This window comes from Moschus berezovskii, chromosome 23 (assembly GCF_049115385.1).
Source record: "Moschus berezovskii isolate FMDL1 chromosome 23, NW_MosBer_1.0, whole genome shotgun sequence".
In the NCBI taxonomy this organism is placed as follows: Eukaryota; Metazoa; Chordata; class Mammalia; order Artiodactyla; family Moschidae; genus Moschus; species Moschus berezovskii.
Window position 1 is genome coordinate 34,171,454 of NC_142482.1, and position 26,913 is coordinate 34,198,366.

A 26,913-nucleotide genomic window follows, 5' to 3' on the forward strand; every position below is an offset into this window, starting at 1 on the left:
TCTTTACAGTCTTTCTAATATATCCAACCTAGAAATCACCACTTTCATTTACTGCATTTCTAAAACAAGTGAACATTGAATCAGATGTTTTTGAAAGGTGCTATATAGGCAACTTGTTAAAAATGCATCATTCAAGCAAGCGTTAAGTAAACTGATAACATAAAATTGTTTGAGGTCTGGTATTTGCTCTGAACTTCTGGGAGGTAACCCCTACAGCTTGAAATGTCCTGCTTGATAAAGGTGTCTTTGTTTACTGGAAACTTTGGGCCACCTGGACAGTCTCTGGTAATAATGTGATTTATGATGTGGTCTTGGGCTGTGTGGTAACAGCTCAGTCTCTGGAGGGTGAAGACCATGTGGGTGGTCAGTCATGTGTATGTGACCAAGCCTGAATAAGAACTCTGGAAATCAAGGCTGGGTGATCTTGTTGCCAGTACTTCATGCATGTTGCCACAAGTCATTGCTACTAGTAAGTCCAGTTCACTTGACTCCACTGGGAGCAGACAACTGGAAGACTGTCTGGAACTTTCCTAGACATTGTATTATGTGCTGCTTCTTTCACCTGCTTTTAATCTGTATCTTTTTGCTGTAATAAACTGGAGCCACAAGAATAATGGTTTTTCTGATTTGTGTAACTCTTTCTAACAAATTATTGAAACTGAGTGTGGTCTTGGGGACTCCCAAGCTTTTCACTTTCTAATAAATTCAAAATAGAAATTTACCATAGAAATTACTGGCCACATTAAATGTATTTATAAAATATGGCTACGTTTTGAATTGGATGTTTTAGAAAGACTCCTTATTGACAAGTTGCTACAATTGCATTGTTCAATTATTAAGTAAACTGGTAAAATTTATTTGTTGGAATAATATTACAGTAATGGAACAGAGAGCTTGCTTAATTCCATCAGTTGAGTAAAATGGGTGTCAGTAAACAGAACTTCTACTGTATGTTAGTTAAGAAGATGATGGGAAGACCTCTGGCCTTTTTATTTTGTTTTACAAAATAACTAGTCTGTAATTTTCCGAAGTATCAAAGTCATAAAAATCAAAGGCGGATTGAGGAACTATTAGAGATTAGAGACAAATGACAACTGAAGGCAAAAATGTGGTTCTGAACTGGATCCTTCTGCTGTATAGGGCACCCCTGGGACATTTGGTGAAACTTGAATGCTGTTTCAGGACTTGACAGTTTCTATATACTGAATTGTATTTCTCAAATTCATGAACCCTTAGCCACTCCCCCAACCCTCTTCCCAATATGACTGTATTTGTAGATAGAATTTTTAGGAGATAAGGTTAAAGTAGATCATAAGGGTAGGGTCTTTATCTGACAAGACTGGTTGTTTTATAAGAAGACAAAGAGTTTTCTGTTTCTTTCTGTGTGTTCATACACTTTAAAAAAAGCCATGTGAGCACACGAAGGCAGATATCTACGAGCCAGGAAGAAGGTTCTCACTAGAAACCAAACTGACCAACACCTTGATCTTGGACTTCCAGCTTCCTGAGCAGTGAGAAAATAACTTTCTGTTGTTTAAGCCTCCCAATCTATGGTATTTTGTCATGGCAGCCTGAACTAACAATGGTCATAATTCAACCATGTTAATTTCTAGGTTTTGATGGTTTTATTCTGGTTGAGAGATTATTTGCTAATCAGAAATACATTCTAAAGTATTCACAGTTTATGCGACCTAGAAACATAAAAGGTTCAGGAAAAAAACAGCTCTTTGTACTCTACTTATAATGTTTCCTGAAAGCTTGAGGTTATTTTAAAATAAAAACTTGTGGGAAGTATAGTTATTTCAAAAAGGTATTGAGCAAAATTGCCAAAAATTCTGAAGGAGATGGGGATACCAGACCACCTGACTTGCCTCTTGAGAAACCTGTATGCAGGTCAGGAAGCAACAGTTAGAACCAGACATGGAACAACAGACTGGTTCCAAATAGGAAAAGGAGTACGTCAAGGCTGTATATTGTCACCCTGCTTGTTTAACTTATATGCAGAGTACATCATGAGGAATGCTGGGCTGGAAGAAGCACAAGCTGGAATCAAGATTGCCAGGAGAAATATCAATAACCTCAGATATGCAGATAACACCACCCTTATGGCAGAAAGTGAAGAACTAAAGAGCCTCTTGATGAAAATGAAAGAGGAGAGGGAAAAAGTTGGCTTAAAGCTCAACATTCAGAAAACTAAGATTATGGCATCTGGTCCCATCACTTCATGGCAAATAGATGGGGAAACAGTGGAAACAGTGGCTGACTTTATTTTTCTGGGCTCCAAAATCACTGCAGATGCTGATTGCAGCCATGAAATTAAAAGACGCTTACTCCTTGGAAGGAAAGTTTTGACCAACCTAGACATCATATTGAAAAGCAGAGACAATACTTTGTCAACAAAGGTCTGTTTAGTCAAGGCTATGGTTTTTCCAGTAGTCATGTATGAATGTGAGAGTTGGACTATAAAGAAAGCTGAGCACCGAAGAATTGATGCTTTTGAACTGTGGTGTTGGAGAAGACTCTTGAGAGTCCCTTGGACTGCAAGGAGATCCAACCAGTCTATCCTAAAGGAGATCAGTCCTGGGTGTTCATTGGAAGGACTGATGTTGAAGCTGAAACTCCAATTCTTTGACCGCCTCATGCGAAGAGCTGACTCATTTGAAAAGACCCCGATGCTGAGAAAGATTGAGGGCAGATGGAGAAGGGAACAACAGAGTATGAGATGGTTGGATGTCATCACTGACTCAATGGACATAGGTTTGGGTATACTCCAGTAGTTGGTGATGGATAGTTAGGCCTAGCGTGCTGTGATTCATGGGGTCGCAAAGAGTTGGACGTGACTGAGCGACTGGACTAAACTGAATTGATTGAGCAAAATATCCAAGTTATTTTCTGAAGATATTTGGCCATCCTTTAATAGATTTCTTCTCAGGAGGATAGCAATAAAATACACAGAAAGCTGACATTTGGATTTATGTTGATTAAAAAAAGCCTACAAAAATATCAAGGAACAACTTTACTGAAGTATAGCTGGTGCAGAGTATTATGTAAGTCTATCAGTTGATGTAGAATATTATATAATCACAGTATAGTGAATCATAATTGTTAAAGGTTATACTCCACTTATAGTTATTATAAAATATTGGCCACATCTTTGTGTTGTACAATATATCCTTTTAGTTTATTTTATACGTAATCATTTGTATCTTTTTTAAAAATATTGAATACTTCATGAAGTACATTTCATTCTTGGCAGACGCCATGCTAATCTAAACTGTATCGTTTCAATCTTACTATGTGTGCTGCCACTTTATTTATTTATGGCCACACCAAAGGCATGTGAGATCTTAGTTCCCCAATCAAGGCGTGAACCCTTTCCCCTGCATTAGAAGTACAGAGTCTTAACCACTGACCTTCCAGGGAAGTCCCTCAAATAGCCACTTTAGAATAAATGTTTGTGGGTTTGTTTTTTTTTTGAAACCTATTGACTTGCATATCCAAATGAACTCTCTGGAAACCCTCTGAATATTGCCTTATGATCAGCAGGAACAAGGAGGTCTTGGGACATTCTTGTCATGAAGATGATTCTTTGTGATGATCAGCAGGAGAGGGGACAGTGTGCTTTTATAAGTAAGCACACTTCAAAAAGCCCATTTGAAAGAGAAATTGAAGTAGGTTTGAAAAAAGTCACCTATTTGTCTGCAAAATATTTTAAATACAGCTTTTCCAGAGGAATAACATACTAAATAATTCACTGTTATTGTAGCTTTTCAGTTCTGAAGTCCTATTAATTATGAAAAGGCCTCCTTGATGCTTAAGCATGTCCTGGTAAGAGTTCAGTACTCCTGAAGTAGAAGAAAAATCTTCAGAGTTAACAGAAAAAATTTAATGTTATTTCTCTAGAAATGATTTTATATGACTATATTTTATAAGTTGGTTACCTTTACCAATCTCAGTTTTTAAAAACTTATCCTATAACATGAGACATTAACTTGATTTTATTTTAAAAATAGTGACTATATAAGTAAACCATAGTTGTCAAGATGGTGGAGTAGAAGGACGTGCGCTCATCTTCCACAAGAACACCAAAATCGCAATTAGCTGCTGAACAGCCATCAACTGGAGAACATCTGATCCCACCAAGAAAAGACATCCCACATCCAAGGGCAAAGGAGAAGCCTGAACAAGACGGTGGGATGGGAGAAATTGCACTTAGAATTAAACCTCATACCCGCCAGAGATGCTGGGAGTGTGCAAACAAAGCCCTTGTGTGCACCAGGATCCAGGGAAAGGAACAGTGACCTCCACAAGAGACTGAGCCAGTCCTGCCTTTGAGTGTTCGAGGGTCTCCTGTGGGGTCAGCAGTGGCCTGCCGCAGGGACAGGGGCTCTGGCTGCAGCGGACCTGGGAGGTGTTGTGTGCGGCATAAGTCCGCTTGGAGGAGGTCACCATTCACACCACCACAGAGCCACCAAGCAGACGACCCACAAACTGCAGAACAATTATACCAAAGAAGTTCTCACACTGTTGCAAAAGTTCTAGAGCCCACAACAGGTTTCCCAGCCTGCAGATCCAGCAAAGGGACTGAGAAATCCCAGGGAATTTGACTTTGGAGGCCAGTGGGATTTGATTACAGAACTTCCACAGGACTGGGGAAGCAGACTCTTGGATGGCACAAACCAAACCTTTTGCACACGAGGACCCAGGAGAAAGGAGAAGTGACCCACAAAAGACTGATCCAGACTTGCCTGTGAATGTCCAGGAGTCTCTGTTGAGGCATGGGATGACAGTCAGGGGCACTGAATACTACAGTCCTGGGAGCTGCGGCATGCTGGCAAAAGTACTTTTGAAGGAGGTTGTTATTAATGCCATTACCCCTACCATAGCTTGGCCTCAGGCCAAACTACAGGCAGGGAACACAACCCCACCCATTAGGAGAAAATTGAATTAAAGATTTACGGAGCATGCCCCCATCTACCAGAGCAACACCCAGTTTCCCCACAGCCAGTCGCTTCTGTCAGGAAGCTTCTACAAGCCTTTAACCCTCATCCATCAGAGAGCAGACAGAATGAAAACCACAATCACAGAAAACTAACCAAACTGATCACATGGACCACAGCCTTGTCTAATTCAAAGAAACTATGAGCCATGCCATGTAGGGCCACACAAGACGGATGCGTCATGGGGGAGAGTTCTGACAAAATGTGGTCCACTGGAGAAGGGAATGCCAAACCACTTCAGCATTCTTGCCTTGAGAACCCCATGAACAGTATGAAAAGACAAAAAGATATGACACCAAAAGATGAACTTCCCAGGTCAGTAGGTGCCCAATAGGCTACTGGAGAAGACTAGAGAAATAACTTCAGAAAGAATGAAGATGCTGGGCCAAACTGGAAACAACACCCAGGTGCCGATGTGTCTGGTGGTGAAAATAAAGTCCGATGCTGTAAGGAACAATATTGCTTAGGAACCTGGAATGTTAGGTCCATGAATCAAGGCAAATTGGAACTGGTCAAACAGGAGATGGCAAGAATGAACATCAACATTTTAGGAATCAGTGAACTAAAATGGACTGGAATGGGCAAATTTAGTTAAGTTGTTACATAGTAAGTAACAATTTCTTTGAATTGAGTATGGACTAAATATGAAAAACGTGGTGTGTGTGTGGGTGTGTGTGTGTGCAGGTGCTTGTTACTAAAGTGAATTCTAACCACCGAAGAAAAAAGAGCCGAAGACAAACATTTTATTTTTTAATGACATTTAATCCTCTGGCGCTTTATACAAAATAGACTTTGGTCAGATAGCATTTGAGCTCTTGTTTCAAATAGCAAACATGCAAAAGAAGTGAAGTATAAGAATATGCAAACTGTGAATGAAAAATATTGCCTGCCATATCAGAATACAAAGGATGTTGCAGCCATCAGCCACTAAGTCTGGTCCCAAGGGTGAGCCTTGAAGGAACTCAGGATGAAATCACAGAATGCCCACCGTCAAGCCCTCAATCACTGCAGGCACCTTCAACACTGTACCTTGAGGGGACTCAGGAAGGAAAAGAACAAGACTTGACCCTAGAGAGCTAAGGTACAAATCAAATGTCTGATTTCAGTGAGCTCAGACTCTTGCATCTTCCCATACTTAGAAAATAGTTAAATTCATTAACTTGAAATACCTGGTTTTCTTTAATCAGCAGTAATTTTTTGATGTTCTGATCACCTGGTCTTTGTTGCAAAACTCTTATGTATCCTGCCCCCACCCCCACCCCAGCTCCCACACTTTGTAACAGTCCTCAGAGCTATTTCAGAGACTGCCTCCTGAACTTAAATCCTCAGCAAGTCTGCCAAATAAAACACAATTCTTCTGAAATAGACAATTTTTAAAATCCAGAAAGCACTGTCAAAAACAAATCATATTGCTGTTTACATACATACATTTCCTTCTTATTTCTTACATAAATTATTGTTTCATTGGCTTCAGCTATAATCTTTGGGATTGAAGACATAGTATGTACATTAAGGAACTGACATGATTAGAAAGTGCTGGTTTCATTGTAAATCCTCCTCCACGTGGAAAAAAATACAAGAAAATACATGGAATATTCACCCTATAACTACCCACTGGCAAGAATCCATTTGACCATATGTTGTATGAGTCACATTTCTTCAATTAAACAATCACTGATGTGAAGAGACAGCTCCAGATTTTGTTAAAATGTTTTCACACTGGATATGTGGTGCTCAGGATCTATAATTCCATTCCACATACTCATTGGATGCTGCCATTTTGTTTCAAGTCTAGATAATGGGAAAAGAAGTGGAGGCGCAGGCTTTTAGGCTTCACGTTCTAATGGGGTGTAGTCAAGAAGTTCATGGAAACGGTTGTCATATTCTGTCCTCCTAGGAACCTTAAAAAAAAAAATTAAGTACTTTTTTACAGTTTCTTTCACTGGGCTTATCAAAGGTTAGTATTAAAACAAAGATGTTTTCTGTAATTATTATTCAAGTATAGAAATAACTGGGAATAAAAACTGTTTGAGTTGGGAAGAAACAAAAGAACAAAAGTATTTATCCCACCCATCCTGACTACATTCTCTTTCAAAAACCTGTTCTCTTTGAAAATTCCATTTGAACGCATCCAAGTATCTATAACTCTTAGGATTTGCAGGAAATAATTTGGAAGAAAATGTCAATGAAATAAAGAGGTAGAAACCGGAGGATGAAAAGAAGCTAATGTTGCGTGAGTCACAGAACTTCTTGTATCCTCACCAAGATTCTTCAACCCTGCGTGTCCCACCTGCTCGGTCTACTTATATGTGATGTAAAGTCTCACACGGCTGCCCAGGATTTCTATATTTCTATGAGGAGCTTTTTTTTTTTTTTCTCTTGGAGGGGTGAAAGGGTACTTGTCAACTAAAGTCTGTTTTTCCTTCATCTAGTTTCTGCTTTGCAAGATATCATAGCTTCTGATTTTATCTTTCTGGGCACATTGTTTCAATTTCTTTCTATAAGTAGGGAGTTCAACCAATTTTATCATAAGGATGCCACACAGACATCTAGACATGTGGTGGGCAAAACTTTGCCTAGTATAGTCATCATATACATCCTTAGAACACTACACAGTACCTCCCAATAAACAGAATCATCATAGCAGTCCTCATCAGGTGGTTGTGCCCAGATAGGTATCTTTAGAATCACACCTGTGAAAGTGGGGAGAAAATAAGTCATTATGAGGCTGAAAAGGAAAATCAACTTGCTTAGTAATTAAAATACTGTTATAAAGTCATCCCCTAGAGCTTATATGATTACTGTCAGAGGTGTAGAAAAATGTTAAGTTTACTAATGTTTAATAATATCTATTATGCCGAGAGCATGAGATAGAGGGAAATGTTTCTTTTTTTATGCTCACCTGTGATTAGCCCTCCAACAAGTGCTGTTGCAATGGAAGAACCTAGGGCAGCTGCCTGACTGACCACCACAGTCCTAGGAAGCCAAAAATATAGAATTGTTTGTCAAGAATGCCTGGCAATAAAAACCGCATCTCCTGAGGGTGTGCATGCCTGCCACCTTCAGGCCAGAGTGCAGCATGACATACCAGCAAACAGTTTCTACAATTTTTCTTGAATCTCATGTATTTTCTTTGAAACTCTTAATCAATGTTCACAAATTCTTATAAGCACATATACAAGAACCACATTTTTATTCAGAAATGATGAAGATATCTTCCTTAGAAAGGGTTTAGTATTTCTAAAAATGTGACTGGAGATATGATTCAACAAATATTTATTGGGTGCTTGCTCTGTTCCAGCTTCCCTTCTAGGCACCGAGGAAGGAGCAGTGAGCAGAACGAATGGAAGCTGACCTCTCTCCTTACCCCATCCCCCTAAAAACAATTGTGATGAAATTAAAAATCAGAAGAGCTAATTTTAGCATGTAGTGTAGGAACGAGATATTAAAGTGTGTCTCTGTGTCTTAGAACGGCTTCCCAGGTGGCTCAGATGGTCAAGTGTCTGCCCGCGATGTGGGAGACCCGGGTTCGATCCCGGGGTTGGGAAGATCCCCTGAAAAAGGCAATGGCAACCCACTCCAGTACTCTTGCCTGGAAAATTCTATGGACGGAGGAGCCTGGTAGGCTACAGTCCATGGGGCCGCAAAGAGTTGGACACGACTGAACGACTTCACTTTCTTTCTTTCTGTATCTTAGAAGTAGTTACCTTGAAATGAAGTGAATGAAAAACTCCTTATAATTTTGGGAATAGAAGAATAGGATAAAAAGTTACAGAAATGCGTAAAGCTCTCCAAAGAACTAGGAGTGTGGGAACCTCCTTAGCACATGCCTTACTCTTAACAGGCAGTTAACAAATAGTTGAAAGATCAACTAAATGATTGCAGGACAGCAGACTGCTGGAAGAGGAAAGTATGTGTTCTTTATTCCTCATCCTTCAAGGGAAAGAATGTACTAAACTCAGATTTCTTTCTCTCTCTCTCTTTTGATTTAAAGGGTTTAACGTCTTTCTACTGAAGGAAAAGTTGTCCAAGAAATATATGATTATTGTAAAAATATACAAAACCCTTAAGAAAAAGAAGGGGAAAAGTTTAATTTCCCTCCAATCCTATCAGTATAAACATGTAAAATATAAACAAGTATTTTTATAAAAATGTAATCATCATTATACTGGGTTTTCACATTAAATCTTAATGTTCTTTTATGTCAGTAAATGTAGATATGGATCATAGCTTTTATTGCTACACAGTATTACACTATATAAATATACTGCAATTACAGTTCTATAAATTGAATATTTAGATTACTTCTTATGCTTCATATTTTTAAATATGCTGTGAGAATAAATCCTCTTATGAACATGCTTATGGACTTGTCCAATAATTTCCCTTAAATAAAACCTAACTAGAAATGGATTATTTGTAAAAGTTTATATACTTAATAAGGCCTTTTCCAGATAGGAACTTGTACAATTTATATCTCCACTTTGTTACTTTAGCCACCATTCAGTATTATAACCTATAAAATCTTTATCAATATTATATACTGAAAAATGGATAACTTGTTTTAATTTGCATTTGTTTGATTACTAGTGAGGTTGAATATTTAATATATATTTACTCATTTGATTTTCTTCTTTTGTAAGCTGTCTGTTAATTTTACCAGAATTTACCAAGATCTTTTACAAGGTGTTAAAAGATGTTTCTGATGAAAAATATTCCATGATAAAATAGACTTGGAAAATGCTGGATTAGACAAAATTAACAGCATTGTTAAAGTTAGGCTGCCATGATTTGAAAAAATGTCCCCTAAGTATATTGACTTCTCCTTGCTCTATGTTTGCCAATAAACCCATTTTGACCTTGGGGAACAGGAAAACATATCCTTTCACTCACCAGTCAGATTTCTCCAAGGCTATGGTGATGATGCCGGCAAGGCCTCCTATCACACCAGGTAAACCATGTAGGTTATGGACCCCACATGTGTCATGGATCCTCAGTTTAGTAGTGAAAAATGGCTGAAATTGTAAAAAGAGGAAGCCTTATTATATTGTTAGCTATAGAGAGCCCTGTGACTAAAGTAAATGAACATGGAGGAAAATTTTTATCTCCAGGCCAGTTTCCCATCTACATCTGAAACCCACTTATATCAAAGCATCTGAATACACTGGTGGCAAAACTTCTCATTTCAGTCTTAGGTAGATGGATGTGACGGTAAGTGATTTTAAATCCTGCTCATTCTTACCTGCTGATGGGATCTTAAATCCTCTGAAATGGGCTCAGAGTCTTTAATTATACAAAGCAAACATCATCAACAAATGTCAACCGCAACAAAAACCGAGAAAAGTAATACAAGTACTTAGCATTCAGTTCATATTGGTACAAGTAACCGATATCCACAAAAGAAGTCAAGAAACAGTAGAAACCACTGGAACACTGACATGTTGAGTGATCCAAAGAGAGGTGCTTAGGAAAGCACTTTTCCTAGCGTTTCTCTGCTGGTGGGGTATGAGAAGGTGATGGGGCAGATCCAAAGTTTGACTGAGAGTGTCTGTTAATACTTACAGTCAGGAACTTGAACCCAATCACGGAGACCACTCCTGCAATGCTCCCAATGATCATAGCATAATAGGGGGGGATCTCCATGTCCGCACAAGTGCCCACAGCCACTCCTCCAGCCAGAGTTGCATTCTGAATGTGAACCTGTGTGGAGCACAGAAATATGAGTGAGAGGAGGTGGAGTTCAGAAGGACTGTAGCAATCTCGGGTTCGATGGATTCCACACACTTTCTTCAGTTGGAAGGGTTATGGATTCTTTTTTAGGAAGGTTCTTTGTAGTTCCAGAAGGCCTTTCTTCCCAGTAGTTGACCTGTGGTATCTTTCTTGTAGGGTTCCTTGGTTGTGCACAAGAGATTGTAAGACTAGGGTGGGGAGGGATGTGACAGAATCAAGAGAAGTTGTGGGAGGGTGGGAATATGCAGCAGTTATTCTGGCAGTGTTCTGCCTCTTTATGCAGCTTTGGAATGCATTTATCTCAAACAGGCTTATGGCTGAAACAGGCTTATGGCTGCTGTGTGCTTTGCTGAGTCCATGATATTCCACTAATCAAAGACAGGATTTAAAGGCACTGAAATGTACGTATTACACATCAAAGACAACAGCACTTGCAAGTGTCACTGTTCTGAGAACATCTGAGGATAGAGGAAAGAGGAACCAGTTTCCATTTACCAGAATTCCTCAGAAAAATTATATTCTGGCTGTTCTGCCAAAGGAAAAAAGGTTGTCAGTTCTTTTGAAAGAGATCCACTGAGTCATGCATGTTTGTTTCTTTTAATTGTTTTCATTTATTTTTCTCATGAAACAATTTGTAGAGAACTGAAAGACATGTCCTTAGCTATGTTTAGAAATATTTTGATACAATATCTTTTTTCTCTCTCAGCTTAGAAGAGTGGCTGATTTGAGGATTATTCCTTCACTAACATTTCTTTAGCTCATAGGCAAGAAACTAAAAAGACCAGTACGGGGGATTTTTTAAAATGTTTTATTTTGAAATAACTATAGACATGTAAAAGTTGCAAAAATATTGCAGAGGATTTCCATATATACCACATCTAGTTCCCCCAATGTTAACATCGTACATCATCACAGAACTAAGAAATTGGCATTGGTGTACTACTGTTGAAGACTTTATTTGAATTTTACCAATATTCCCACTAATATCCCTTTTCTTTTCCAGAATCCTATTCAGGATCCCTGGAGAAGGAAATGGCAACCCACTCCAGTGTTCTTGCCTGAAGAATCCCATGGACTGTAGCCTGCCAGGCTCCTCTGACATGACTTAGCAACTAAACCACCATTCAGGATCCCACAGTACATTTAGTTGTTATTTCTTGCTGAAATATTTGCTGCTAGAAAATAGAATCAACTTGCATTCTCCCACTCTTTTCCTACTCTTATAGAAAGTGCTGTTTCTAAGAAAGATTTTCTGAAAACTTGGTGACAGTTGGTTCTATCAGTAAAGAAATATGTTTCAGATCTTTGGTTTTTTGCATGATTATATTTCTGTGTGCATCCGTCGCTTCAGTCATGTCCAACTCTTTGCAACCCCATGGACTGTGGCCTGCCAGGCTCCTCTGTCCATGGAATCTTCGAGGTAAGAATACTGGAGTGGGTTGCCATGTCCTCCTCCAGGGGATCTTCCCAACTTGGGGATTGAAACTGTGTTTCCTGCATCTCCTGCATTGCAGGCAGATTCTTTACCCACTAAGCCACCTGGGAAAGCTGACTATATTCCCTGTAAAACTGTAAATTCCTTGATAATATTTTTTTAATTTGTCACAGTACACATTTGAAAAATAAAGGAATGTTATTTTCAGATTATTCTCTAAGGTCTGCAGTGTTGTGATTTGTTCGGGCAGCTCAGCAGTGATGCAGAAGAGTTACTCATCAGAGCAGCCATCAGGGTTGCTTAGCAAAGTTCCATGGGGGTTAACATGGCACTTACCATATTAAGTTTGCCTCGGCTCTCGAGAAGGCTGGAACATGCGTAGGCTGTGACCACGGAGGCAGCGAGAGAGAAGTATGTGTTCACGATGGCCCTGTACTGTTTCTTTGCATCACTAGCGGTGGCAGAATTAAAGCTAGGCCAAAATATCCATAAGAAAAGAGACCCTGCAGTAAGTCACAGAAACGGATATTATTAATAGTTCTGAATATGAAAGACAGTCCAGAGGAAGTCATTTAGGGCACAGACATGCTGTCTTTACTTTTAGGCTTTGTTATCTAAGAGTTAGGGGGAAAGAGAGGCATTCCCTTGTGTCTGACCAAACAGACAAGAATCAGGCAACTTCGTCCCAACTCACCAATCATTGCAAACATGTCCGAGTGGTATACAGACTCTTCATTGGGATGTCCTTCTTTCAATCTTGATCGATACAAGATGCCTGCTACAGCCAAACCAAAATAAGCCCCAAAGGCATGGATGGTCATTGATTCTCCAATATCAGAGGCCTGAGGGGGGAAAGCATTCATGTAAATAGAGGTGACACTCAACACAGGAGGGAGGTCATTAAGGACTGCTTCATGCGTTAAACAAAAAAGATCAAGAGAGAGAATGAATGTGTCAGAGAAAGGGGAATAAAACAGGATCATGTAAAAGAAAAGGCACAGGCATAGGAACAACACAGAATTGACTTTTCAGTCCTAGGTCAGGTACTTCTCTGATGTGACTTTAGACAAATTATTCTACTTCTTTGAATCTCCAGTTGTGTGAAATGGAGAAATGTTACCCAGCCAGTACAGCTGTGGTGGGATATAGATGGGACCCTGTTTTTCAAGGGCTAGGTCCTTAGTAGGCACTCAATACATTTCGGGTTACTTTTTCAGGTTAGACAGATTCTTAGTGAGATATTATGCATTGCACCTGTTACAAAACAAGCATGACCTTGGCATTCATTGACTCTGCTATGATGACATGAAAACCAGTTGAGGCCCAAGATTCATTTGAAGAAATATATTTTGGGTCCCTCTTTAGAATACTGAATGGTTATGATGCAGTTTTCCACAATTCTTGTCTCTAGAGGGAAAGTTCAGGGTGCCAAACCCAAGGCATTGCTGTGTACTTATTAAAGTAGAAAAATGATACCAATTTATTTAAATTTTCATGCTTGATAAACTCTTCCATACCTTTCAGGTCCAGTTTAGCTGTCACTTTCCTCAAAGAAACCTTTCTTGGTTCCACAATCTAAATTAGGTCTTCTAGGCATATTTCCTCAGAGCCCTTCTATTTATTTTTCATAGTATGTGTTGCAATTTATAGTAATAATTGTGTGTGTGTTTGTGATTCTATGGGTAGGTGGTTGAATGTATGAAAATTTGTTGGATGTCTGTCTCCCCCACTAGACCGTAAACTCTATGAAGAGACGTTTGCAACTGAATCACCAACACATGATACCTAGAAATTTGCCAAAGTATTTGTTATCAAGTCACATGTTCAATAGAAGCGTAAATGGACACGAATTTGAGCAAACTCTGGAAGACAGTAGAGGATGGAGAAGCCTGGTGTGCTGTAGTCCGTGAGGTCCCCAAATGAGGGACACAACTTAGCCACTGAACAATAACGAGAATAAATAGAATACTGGAGAGTGCCCAACATATTCAATTTCCCTCTGGGGACTCAATCAGATTTTCATGGAGGGGAAGACATTTGATCTAAGCTTTAATAAAAGATTTTGAAAGGGCAATTCACTTAGTAGTTGAAATATAAATAGGAATTGGTCCTTGATAGAAAGTGTATTTACATAAAAAAAGTTGCAGAGCTAGGAAATTCTGGATTTGAATTGATATTCAGGCAAGTTGGTCATTTAGTATCTGTGATCATCAGCTTCATTGTGTATAAATGAATCATAATAATGCATCATAATACCTGTCTAACACTGTTGTGGTGTCAATGCAATTAGATAATGTTTATAGAATTTCTAGTTTCAATAGTTACTCAAATGATGACTATGATTATTACTTGCTATGGTGTCACAGCCACCAAGGTTTGTCCCTCCTTATTTATGGTGGGCATCTAACGTGTGTTGTGCTGTTCAAAGCTAGATAAGTATCAATTGAACCCTTACCAAAAATATCTCAAAAACCAGAAATTCATTGGCAGCAAAGACAGTAATTTCTATAATTGTCATGATCAGCATCTGGATTGGACTTGTTTTTCCCAGGACAGCTCCAAAAGAAATCAGAACAGTGACTGCACTGAAGTCTGCATGTATCATGCTGAGGGAGGAAGAAAGAAAACATTGTAAAACAATGCACACCTCAATATGTGAGTTGTGATGAACATAGCATCACCTTGTCCAGAGTTCAAGCCCTCTCTCCCCACCTGTTCCCATCAGGTGCTTCTTCCAGACCTACTTTTATCCTCTCACACTTCCTTGCCTACCCCCACCTCCATTCAGCATGCAATCTTTAGTTACTCTCGCATTTCCTTTAGCCTACCTGTTCTTTACTTCTTTTAGGGTTTTACCTTATTTCTGTTGATCTGATAAATGAATTACCTTCTAGAGCCTTGACATGTCAAAAACAGTCTCAGAAAAATGACTAAAGAAGGATTTTTGCTCTCTCTAGCTGAAATGAAAGGAATAATAATTTTATGGAAGGGGATTTCTCATATCCTTACGGTCAAATCAAAGAGGATATAGACATGAATATATGGCCCAGCTCAGTCGAGCAAGGCATTGATTTAGATCCTTGGATCCCAGTGATCTTTGATTCATGGAAGGGAGACAATCTGCAAGCAATTTCAGAGGCTGGCTTTTAAGAGACTAAGCAGAGAAATAAACAACTGCTCTGAAAACACAATGATTGGAAAGTAATGGGTGCTCACTTTTGGATTTCTATCTGGAATTTCTGTCCGTGCTTACGAAAGATCCCCTGTATAAAAGTGCCCCATTGGAGTCCCAGAGCAGCTATGAGTAGATTGATGCCCACACCACTGAAGCCATATTTCCGCAGGAAGGTCATGAGGAAGCCAAACCCAGCAAATACCATAACGTGCACATCTTGGAAGTCTGCAAAAGAGGAGAAAGAAAAAGAAATCTGCATAAGGGGAGCACTGAGAAAGTGTGACATCAAAGTATATTCCATTTACTAAGTGCTGCATCTTTTTCAGAAAACACTACCAAAGGAAAGTTAACTGCACAGCCAAAGGCTGGGTTGCCGTGCCAGTGTGGCTGCTTACCCGCGAGGAGACCTTGGGCAAGTGACTCAGTGCTTGAGCCTTTTCTTGGAAGACTATGCACTATCATCCCAATATGTCTTTCATCCTCTCCCTGAAAAGTTTTCCATTACTTTCCAAGCAAGGACACCTTTGCTAAATACAGTACCGGAATCACTTGTTCTTGCAGACTTTCCCAGTACTCCCAGGGAAAAATAATATTTCTTCCTGTCTTCCCCAAACCTCAGCTTTAGCAGTTGCATTACCATTTATTTACCACGTATCATAATAGTTATTTGATGAGGGGCCCATTACCTGCACTAGATTGTGAGTTTCCTGGTTGAAGGGTTTAGGGCTTTCTCATCTTTTGACCCCCGAATCTGTCACAAAAGCCTGTATATAGAGAATGAAGCCCTATTGACTAAGTGATTGAGATGGTATCTTTATGTCTCAAATGGAAATCTTAACAGATCATTATTTATGTCGTATGGGTTGATGTCTTTGTTTACACTTTCTAAGCCAATGGAAGGAAGGCTGTATCCTCTTGAGGAACAAATTCTTGACTTAGTTCTGCAGACGGAGGCTGAGGTTCCCCCAACAGTGTCACATGACCGTGTGACCTTGGGCAAATCACTTTGGGCAAGTCACTTCTCCTCAAGGCACTTTGGCGTTCTCATTTGCAATACTGAAAAGGCTCTATTTTACATTTTCCAGGGCTGTAGGGAGTGCTGTCGAGTAACAGCTCTCACTTCTCTCTGAGAAAAGCTCTTGTCCAGTCACAGCCCTTCCCTTGGGTCACCTGAACCCAATGACTGGTTCACAACAGCATCCCCTCGCCTTGGGAAAAAAGCCACTTGAAGCTAGACAATCCCAGTCTCAGAGTTTCCTTTGAGGTCACCTGAGGCTTTCTCTCTCTGCCCAAACCCTTCTGCTGCAGGTATTGATCATAAGACACGCCCCAGTAAACTTCCTTCAGGTTAATGCTGCTCTTAGAGTCTATAGCACTTTCCTGGGGGCTCCCCTTATCTCTGTAGAGCTTTCCTGACTTTCTTTCCGACATAACTTGCATATCACATTTTTTTCAAACTTTGCAAGTTAAATCCGATGCACTAATCTGTGGCAGTGATCACACACCTGGAAGTGGATGAAGATGCTGCATTTCTAAGGGTTCCCAGTATTTGAAAAGGGCCGGTTGGAAGTGTGGGAACTCACCCTACAGTCTTATTCCATGACAGATACCAGGACAGACAGAGGTTGCCATCATGTATTGAATCACAAGGGTCTTTTGGGGTCTAGGAGCTAGTCTCATTTGTGCGTGAGTCCAGCAAATGCTGAGAACAAAGACAATGAGAAAACCAGACCCAGACTTCTAATTCAGGCAAACACAGCTTCAGCCTCTTTTCAGCCCTATCCAGGCAGTGAGTCTTTTGATCATTTTATTGTTCATTGGCTCCACCTCCCAAGAGAGTCAGTATGAGGAGGGTGAGAAGGGAAAAAATAAATTTCTGAAGATTCTCTTTCCTCAGCAGCTTTGAAGGAGATCTCAGAGAGGAGAATGCTGCAGTCTTTTTTTCCTAGTGAGATGATGCATACTAGCAACAATTTGACTTATACCCGAATGCCCACCCTCATCTCATTGCATATCCACCCAGAAAACTTCTGAATTGGGATTTTACCTGACTTATCAACAGGCAACTGTAAAATTGTTTGGTTTTGGAAATATAGGCAACTATATATATACACACACATATATAGTCTATGACCTAAATCAAATGTTTACGTTAAAAAGTAGTAAAAACAATTTGTAAATATATATAAATATAATATATATTATATATTTTTAAAATATATATATAAATATAATGTATATAAAATATAAAAATATATTTTAATATATATTTATATATATAAATATTTCTATATATATTTTTTAAAAAATATATTATATATATATATTTTTTTTACAAATTGTTTTTACTACTTTTTAACGTAAACATTTGATTTAGGTCATAGACTAAGTTGGAGTGGAGCTCAGAGAATATGCCTGACTTACTTACTAACTTGCTATGATTTTACTAGACCTTTCTGAAACTCGGTTTTCTCCTCTTTTAAAGAACAGTTTGGATTCGATGAAGTCTAATGTCTTTCCTAGCTCTACAACTTCCTTTGCTGATATTTATTTTATTGATGCATAGTTGATTTATAATATTGTGTTAATTTCAAATGCACCTATAACAAAGCAGTTCATACCTATCTATCCATATTCTTTTTCAGATGTGTTCCCATTATAGGCTATTATAAGGGTTCCTCGTGTTGTACAATAGGTCTCTGCTGTTTGTTTTACTTTGTGTTTAGATCAGACTCTAAGATCCAGAGAAATTAGATAACTTACTTATACTCACAAAGCTAAAATAAGAGTAAGAACCCAGTCTACTGACTTCACTGGGTTTTTTCATTACTTCAAGCTACTTTTCTAAAATTTGTTTCTTTTTTCCCCCTAGGGTGCTCTTGTTCCTCCTATAGTCTGCTGATTTTAAAATATGGAGTAGCCAAGTAATTTAAAAATTGGCTTAGCCAATTTTTAATGTCTCACACTAGGAGTAATAATTCTTCAGATTCCATCCTCCTCCCTCTTTCGTGGTAAATCAGACATTTCTCCGCTTTAATTTTTCTTATACAAATTTTTCATACCTACAGAAAAGTAGAAGAATAGTATAATGGACACAAATATATCTGTCACCTAGATTTAACAGTTAACATTTTACTAAGTGCTTCATCCCCTATTTTTTCTGAAATATTGTGAAGTAAATAACAGACATGACATTTCACTCCTAAATACATGCTGCTGCTGCTGCTAAGTCGCTTCAGTCGTGTCCGACTCTGTGCGACCCCATAGACGGCAGCCCACCAGGCTCCCCAGTCCCTGGGATTCTCCAGGCAAGAACACTGGAGTGGGTTGCCATTTCCTTCTCCAATGCATGAAAGTGAAAAGTGAAAGTGAAGTCGCTCAGTCGTGTACGACTCTTAGCAACCCCACGGACCACAGCCTACCAGGCTCCTCCGTCCATGGGATTTTCCAGGCAAGAGTGCTGGAGTAGGGTGCCATCACCTTCTCCGCCTAAATACTTATGTATCCCTAAAAAATTTAAGGACATTTTTCTACACAATCACAACACCATCATCATTCCTGGGAGAATAATCACAATTTATAATTATAATCTAAGACTTCATATTCAGATTTCCCTAGTTGTCCCCAGAGTAGCTCTTACAGCCAATGGAAAACCAGACATGTTACAGGAGGGAGGGATGTCCTGCATTGACAGTGCTCGTTTTTTTTCTCCTGGAATCTCATGCTTGTTACAGCTTTTCGCCACAAGGGGGCCTAAGAACCTCATCTATTATTTAAATTACTAAAGAGCTTACAAAGTTGACTCAACAGAAAATGATTCTGTATAAAAGGTATGGATAAAAAGGTTTATAAGCAGTTAGGATTATGCATTATCTTTCATCCTGCTCTAGGAACTTATTTGTGGGTAAGCACTAGGGAAAGGGTCATGAAGTCAGTTTTATGGTGCAATTAAATTATGCTGCATTAAAGGAGTTCTTTACAGAAGGAAAAAGGCATTTCTTTACTGGTTGGAACTTCTGTGAAGTACTGTGTCAGGTTTCAAGGACTGCCAAGTCTCATCTAAATCAGATATTCACAATAGCTGGCAATTTTTAAAAATGGAATTATAATTGATTTAAAATATTGTATTGGTTTTAGGTTTAAGGCACTGTGATTCACTTTATTTTTCAGATTATATTCCATTATAGGTTTTTACAAGATATTGAGTCAGAGTCCCTGTGCTTTGTAGTAAATCCTCATTGCTTATTTATTTTAGGTAGAGCAGTTTATGTCTGTTAATTCCATATTCTTAATTTGTCCATTCCTCTCCCCTTCGGTAGCCATAAGTTTGTTTCCTGTGTCTGTGAGTCTGCATCTGTTTTGCATACAGATTCATTTGTATTATTTTTTAGATTCCACACATAAGTGATATCATATAGTATTTGTCTGTTTCTGTCCATTGCAGACAATTTTAGCCTCTAAAGTAAATTTGGCGATGTCTGGTAATTTTATTCTGTATTTTACTGCCACATTTAGCTTGGACCAGGATATCTTTTAAAGCCCTGATAACTTTAAAATGTAATTGATGATTTCAACTCTCCTTTTCCACCACCAACCACAAACAAAATGAAACAGAGCCTTCTTTCCCCTCTACCTCCTGTACATGCCTGCTGCCTAGAATGTCTGCTCCTCCCCACACCCAACATGACTGCGGGGCACTCTGTGTGGCTTGTAGGATCTTAGTTCCCCGACCAGGGAATGAACCTGGGGCGCCAGCAGTGAGAGTGCTGAGTTCTAACCACTGGATCTCCAGGGAATTCCTCCACATCCAACGCTTCTTTACCTGGCCTACTTCTAGATGACTTTCAAGAACCAGGCGCTCTGCATAGCGTTGCTGGGCACAGCTGTAACACTGTGCACGTCCCACTGGTTTTACTTCACTTGTTTATGTGCTTGTCTGTGCCCATTTATCATTTATTCAGATAGACTATTGAATGAGTACTGCCGGTAAGGCATTCTTTCAGGGGAAACAGTGCAAGTGTTAAGGTAGGAGTCTCTAAATGGCTTGTTCCTTGGAGACCCAGCGGAAAGTTTGGCAACTGCAGCTCTTCAGGAGATGCCTCGTTTATGCAGGAATAAATGACTCACAGGTGAGGGCCACTGAGAATTTGCCTCTTTGGGATTCTAGGGCTCTTATTCAGAGAAATGATTCTTCTGGATCAAGTAGTTAAAACTGTTCAACTCACTCTCCAATTAGAAGCTGGTTGGCTGGTTTTGTTTTGGGTTTTTTTTTTTTTAATGACTGCGGGCTGGCAAGCTGTTTGCATGCAGATAGCGATTGGTTCTTAGTGAGTTCCAATCTTTTGAACCATTTGGGGGTTCATTCTGAACTTATCTTTTCTGTAATAAGGGCTAGTAGTAGTATCTTTCCTCCCCTACTTCACATATTCTGTTATTATATATTTCAAATATTTGGAAAAAATAGCACAATGAAGAGCTATGTACTATTTCCCAAGATTTATCAGTTGCTAATATTTTCTGTATTTGTTCTCTCTTTCCAGGTATATCTCTCAAACCATTGAACAGTATGACCTTTTGCCCTAAACCACTTCAGCATGAATCTCCTAAGCAAAAGAGCATTGTTTTAAATAACCACAGTATTATCCTCACATCTCAAAATATAACATGGATACAGTGACATCCGATTTAGAATCTATATTTGAATTTATTTAACTGTTTCCAAATTGTCCTTCTACAGGATTTTTTGACACCCTTTATCTACTCAAGTTTCATATATTTTGTTTGTTATGTGTCTCTGTGTGCATGCTCAGTCGCTCAACTCTTGTGACCCCATGGACTGTAGCCCTCCAGGCTCCTCTGTCCATGGGATTATCCCAGCAATACTGGAGTGGGTTGCCGTCTCGTCTTCCAGGGGATCTTCCCAATCTAGGGATCGAAACTGTGTCTCCTGCATCTCCTACACTGGCAGGTGGATTCTTTACCACTGAGTCACCTGAGAAGCCCTTATGACATGTCTTTAGACTCTTTTAATTTAGAGTCTCTCACCATGCTTTTTTGGGCTTCCCTTGTGGCTCAGCTGGTAAAGAATCCGCCTGCAATGAGGGAGACCTGGTTTCAATCCCAGGGTTGGGAAGATCCCCTGGAGAAGTGAAAGGCTACCCAATCCAGTATTCTGGCCTGGAGATTTCTATGGACTGTATAGTCATGGGGTCGGAAGCAGTCAGGCACGACTGAGTGACTTTCACTTCACTTCACACCATGCTTTTTACTGGTGGTGTTGATTTGCCTTTAGTGTGGAATGTACCACAGTTTGCATTGTTTTTTCACCAAAATTAGAATCAGACTATATATTTTGGCAAGACGATTAATACAGATGGTGTTGTGCAATTGCCATTTCATCATACCAGGTAGCACATAATTTGTCTTACTACTGGTGATGATACATCAGACCACTTGCTTAAGACTGTTCTGCCAGATCGCTCCCTATGGATATACCTTTCATCCTGTGTTGTCCAATCGCTATTTCCCTAATAATTTTAGCAGTCATTGGTGAACCTTGCTAGAGTCAATTGTTACATTTTTTAATTTCAAAATTATAATTTTTTTATCTATTACTTCTTTTGTATTCATTATTTGGCATTTATATATAAAGAACTCCAGTCTGATCCCCTTACCCTGCTTTAGGGTATATTTCTATGGACTCAATGAAGCCTTTTTCCTTTGTTCAGTGTGTTATAATCTATCATCACCACACTATTCTTATTCTTAATCCTCTGTTTGCTCCCAATTCAGCTAATTGGTGTTCTTTCAAGTAGGATCCTGTGTTCTCCTGACACATCCCTGTTAGTGTATACCTTCTTGGTTTACCTTGAGCTCTCTTTGCCCTGACCTGGAATGAGCCCCTCAGTGGAGAAGGTAGTTAGAAGCCAAGGTTTCAGTTCTATTTGTACTCACTGCTTCCAGGACTTTCACGTAAACAAAACTGTTCAACTCAAAGGCAGCATACCAGATGCCAGTATCTTATTGTTAGATTATAAAACACAGCGTGTTAACTCAGTTATTGTAACAATTTCAGATATCATTTAGAATAGAAGCAAATAATTTCCCAGGAATTGTTTTTCCTGCACTTTTAATAACCCTTTGCGTGTAACATATATCTAGCTTGCTGAATCTTTTGTCATAAATGAACTTTCAGGAGGAATTCTCTGGCAGTCCAGTGGTTAGAACTCGACACTTTCACTGCTGTGACCTGGATTCAGTCCCTCGTTGGGAACTAAGGTCCTGCAAGCCTTGTCGTGGCCAAACATAAATAAATAAAATCTGAATAAATATTGGGACTTTCTTAAATGGAGATTTTAAAAATAAATCATTGTGCTAATCTGTTGCTGTATCTTCAGGAATTCTTCAAGTGTGATCAATGTACAATGTAACAAGATCACACGGGGACAAATGATCCACTCAAAGTGACAAGGTAGGCTAACGGATTCCAATGTTTAACAGAGGATGAAGAAGTCATTGATGTGGTTTTAATGTCCCATGAGCATTAAACACCTTGTGTTTGTAGAATTTCTAGCAGCATGTTAACAGTCTTCAAAGAGCCTTCTTAAACTCCACTTTTCTCTAGTCTTTCTACATTAACAAGGATGAGTTCATAGTCGTGTGCATGCGTGCTCAGTCTCTTTGCGGTTCCACGGACTCTAGCCCACCAGACTCCTCTGTCCATGGCTTTTTCCAGACAAGAACACTGGAGTGGGTTGTCGCTTCCTCCTCCAGGGGACTTCCCACTCCAGGGGTTGAACCTGCGTCTCCTGCATTAGCAGGCGGATTCTTTACCAGGGAGCCTCAGTCACAGGCCTCATTTCTTGTCAAATTATTTGCCTCAACAAAGCGGTCAGCTCTTTGCTGGGTGCCAGGAAAGCCGCAGTAGAGCTAGTTTCTCAAATGAGTTTCTCTGGGGTCCGTCATTACGTGCAATGTGATCTCAGGTGAGCCACCCACTGCTGTGGTTGTGTCCTGGGATGGGCTCAGGCCAGGTCTGTGACCTCAGCCCTTTCTCTGCATTGCACAGCTGAATGCGGTAAGTGAGAGGGATCAATGAACTCATATTCAATTGGATTGGTTTAAAATATAAATTAATATCCCACTTGATTTATTTTTAGATCTTCCCTAGTGGCTCAGATGGCAAAGAATCTGCCTGCAATGCTGGAGACCTGGGTTCAAACCCTGAGTTAGGAAGATCCATTGGAGAAAGGCATTGCAACCCGCTCTAGTACTCTTGACTGGAGGATCCCATGGACAGAGAAACCTGCTGGGCTACAGTCACAAAAGAGTCGGACACAACATAGTGACTAACACACTGATTTATTTGTGAAAAATTAATGACTTTCAACATATTGCAATTGAGAACTCTTGTAATGCACTGTGAGATTCTTAGACGGGAACTGAGCCTTTTCTGTCTTGAATCCCTGTGCTTGGCACAGTGCGTGGTGCTAGGCTGCTGCTGCTGCTAAGTCACTTCAGTCGTGTCCGACTCTGTGTGACCCCATAGACGGAAGCCCACCTGGCTCCTCCTTCCCTGGGATTCTCTAGGCAAGAACACTGGAGTGGGTTGCCATTTCCTTCTCCAATGTGTGAAAGTGAAGTCGCTCAGTCGTTTCCGACCCTTAGCGAACCCACGGACTGCAGCCTACCAGGCTCCTCTATCCATGGGATTTTCCAGGCAAGAGTACTGGAGTGGCTTGCCATTGCCTTCTCCGATGGTGCTAGGCAGGCACCCTCAAATATTTGTTGACTTGAACATTGCTTCTTAATTAGTGAATGTTTCATAAACTTTTCTCCAATGACTTATGCTGTTACATAAGTTTGGTGTACATAGGTTGTTTGAAATGTGGAGAAAAATTATATACATAGAATCAGTAAAATCATGTTGTTTCTAGGGCTGTTCTACAAGTGCTTTCACCAGTGATAAGGTAGCTGAACTGGAAGATTAGTACTAGGTGGAACTTTACATCTTGAGAGCCACCTTACTGAAGAGAGAACTTTTTTCTCTTTTGCTTTATGGTTTATTGCAGGATATTGAATATACTTCACTGTGCTAGACGACTAGGACTTTGTTTACCCATTCTATACATAATAGTTTGCACCTGCTAATCCCCAACTCCCAGTCTATCCCTCCCCCACCCCTCTTCCTCGGCAACCACAAGTCTGTTCTCTGTATCTTTGGGCCTGTTAGAAGAGAGAACTTTGAATTGTATATGGACTGGGCTGTGGAGAGCATTTTGAATGCAAGACTGTTTTACATGTAAAATGTTACTCTGTATTCTGCTTACTGCCTTTCTTCTGGGCCCCCAGGGGCCTCTATTGCTTGAATTCTCCCTCCTTTATCCTGCCCCCTGCCTGTGTCCCAGCCTCACTGCCCTTATGGTGAGGAAGAGGCTGTGTGTGTGTGTTGGCTGTTTTAAAGTACATTGATTGTTAATTATTATTATTATTGACAACTGTGACTTGATGTTTCCTCTGTAAAATGAAAAAACATCCTGCCCTAGACATCATTTTTTTTGATTGCTCTCTCATTTTCATGTATGATATAGCTGATATAACAGAAAATCCTGTTAGCAATACTTTCAAGTTAGAGCCAGAAGAATAGACGATGAAATGAAATGTACAAAAGTGCAGAGTTGAACAGAATTCTTTTCTGTTTTGGTGTTCCTGAACTTGCAAACTGTAAAATTCTTGCATCCAGAATCCTTTTGGATGTCTATGTAAAGAGACCTAGATGTGGACCCAGAGCCTCTAACTTACAGCCCTACCTGTGTCCTTTACTTGAGATGGTGCGTTTTGACTCAGCAAGTCTAGGTCATAATTTCTACTCGAGAATACGCTCATTATATATGTTCCCTTAAAAAATGCAGAAATGAGAGAACAGATGTCACATTGTTTTTGAAAAGCTTAGAGATAGGCTGTAGGCAGACGGTTTAACCTCTGAGCCACCAGGGAAACCCAGAACTAAAATAAATATTGCTATTAGAATAATTTAATACAATTTAACATTTATAAATAATAAATTATTTGTACCTCACTAAAAAACCAGTCTATATAATAGGATTATGTTACTACCTCCCTCCCTGGTTAACAAGGTGAGGAGTATGCCTGACTCATAATAGGCAGTCAGTATATGGTAATTATTATTATTGTTATGCTATTTCATAACCTGTTCTTCCAAACTTGAAACTAAATCCTCTTTCTTTCAGTCGCCATTCCCAGGGAAGGGTTCTGCTTTTAAACTATGTTGGGTGCTCACAATTTTATTCTCATCTCAGAGGAACAAACAGTCTTCGTTTCAGAATATTATAAAACCCTCAGTACAGCATTTCCAGGGCTTCCCTGGTGGCTCAGTGGTAAAGAATCTGCCTGCCAATGCATGAGACGTGGGTTCCATCCCTCCTGTGGGAAAATACCCTGGAGAAGGAAATGGCAACCCACTCCAGTATTCTTGCCTAGGAAATCCCGTGGACAGAGGAGAGTTGTGGTCCATGGGGTCACAAAAGAGTCGGACATGACTTAGTGACTAAACAACAACAATATCATTTATATCCTTTATCATCCTTAATACCCCTTCTTATACCTTAGGGCTCTCACATGAAATCCAGGTTCCCTTTCCCTATTACATTTTGTTTCTAGTTTCTCCTCCAAAGTTAACTCTGAGTCTTTTTTTTTTTTGGTAGGGGAGGGATATTTTTATACCTTGCAGAACTAGTAATCAAAGAAAAAACAAGGTCATTTACCTAAATGGGAAGGAAATCTAGAAAAGAGGGGATCCATGTATACATATAACTGATTCACTTTGCCTCACAACAGAAACTAACACAATATTTAAAGCAACTATATGCCAGTAAAAAAACTTTTTAATTAAAAAAAGAAAAAGAAGGTCAAAAACCGATCAATTAATTCAGTTCTCAGCTTCTTGTTCTGATATTTTCATATATACAGATTCTATCCAAACACATGAACCACAGAGACCAAATGTCCCAGCATAAACTTATATACCCTGAGCACTCAGAACTGTCACATAATTCTGCAAGGGGCTCCAAAGTGCTACAGGTCACAATATCCACAGACCTCACATTCGGAGAACCCACAAATGTACAATAAGAAGCAGACGGCTCACTCACGAGGATACGAGTCCATGGATGTGTCCGGGTCCATGGCAGGTAACTCGGTGCTGTTGGGCTTCTGGGAAGTGTTCAGACCTGTTTCATACTGAACAAATAATGCAAATAAAACAATCATGACAACTTCCAGAACAATGGCCAGGAGAGGGAACGTGAACCTCATGTTTGTGGCAAAGTCCAGAGGCACTCTGAGGGCTTCACGGGCTGTGGGAGGCTGATAAGGACAGAGGGGCTGGCTGCGTGTGGAATTAGGCTGTAAGCTCAAGGCACTCCAGTGACACTGCATGCAAAAAAGGGGCAAGACTGGTGAAAACGCCCCATCCACTGGAGAACACTGTGCTCTGTAATCAGATTGCTGTAAATGCTGGTTTGAAGAAAATACCATGTAGATCGACCATAACC

General features: G+C 39.7%; 1 protein-coding gene and 1 pseudogene across 1 annotated transcript; both read right to left on the reverse strand.

Annotated features, from left to right (window-relative positions):
* Positions 1 to 3,213: 3,213 nt before the first annotated feature.
* On the reverse strand, positions 3,214 to 3,309 carry LOC129543936 (U6 spliceosomal RNA; annotated as a pseudogene).
* Positions 3,310 to 6,463: 3,154 nt separating this feature from the next.
* Positions 6,464 to 26,674, reverse strand: RHAG (Rh associated glycoprotein). The gene is made up of 10 exons (XM_055406843.2): positions 26,512 to 26,674; positions 15,382 to 15,565; positions 14,621 to 14,771; positions 12,860 to 13,007; positions 12,502 to 12,668; positions 10,563 to 10,700; positions 9,894 to 10,015; positions 7,903 to 7,976; positions 7,620 to 7,693; positions 6,464 to 6,901 (listed from the first exon to the last, which is right to left on the reverse strand). Exons 1-10 carry the CDS (start codon positions 26,672 to 26,674, stop codon positions 6,827 to 6,829), a joined length of 1,296 nt encoding a protein of 431 aa, XP_055262818.2. The 3' UTR covers positions 6,464 to 6,826.
* Positions 26,675 to 26,913: the final 239 nt, after the last annotated feature.

Coding starts and splice junctions, on each gene's coding strand:
- RHAG (XM_055406843.2), bottom strand. CDS start 26,674: ATGAGGTTCACGTTCCCTCTCCTGGCCATTGTTCTGGAAGTTGTCATG. Junction 10,016..10,562: donor TTGGGTTCAAGTTCCTGACT/GTAAGTATTAAC, acceptor TTACAATTTCAG/CCATTTTTCACTACTAAACT. Junction 7,694..7,902: donor TGTTGGAGGGCTAATCACAG/GTGAGCATAAAA, acceptor CCACTTTCACAG/GTGTGATTCTAAAGATACCT.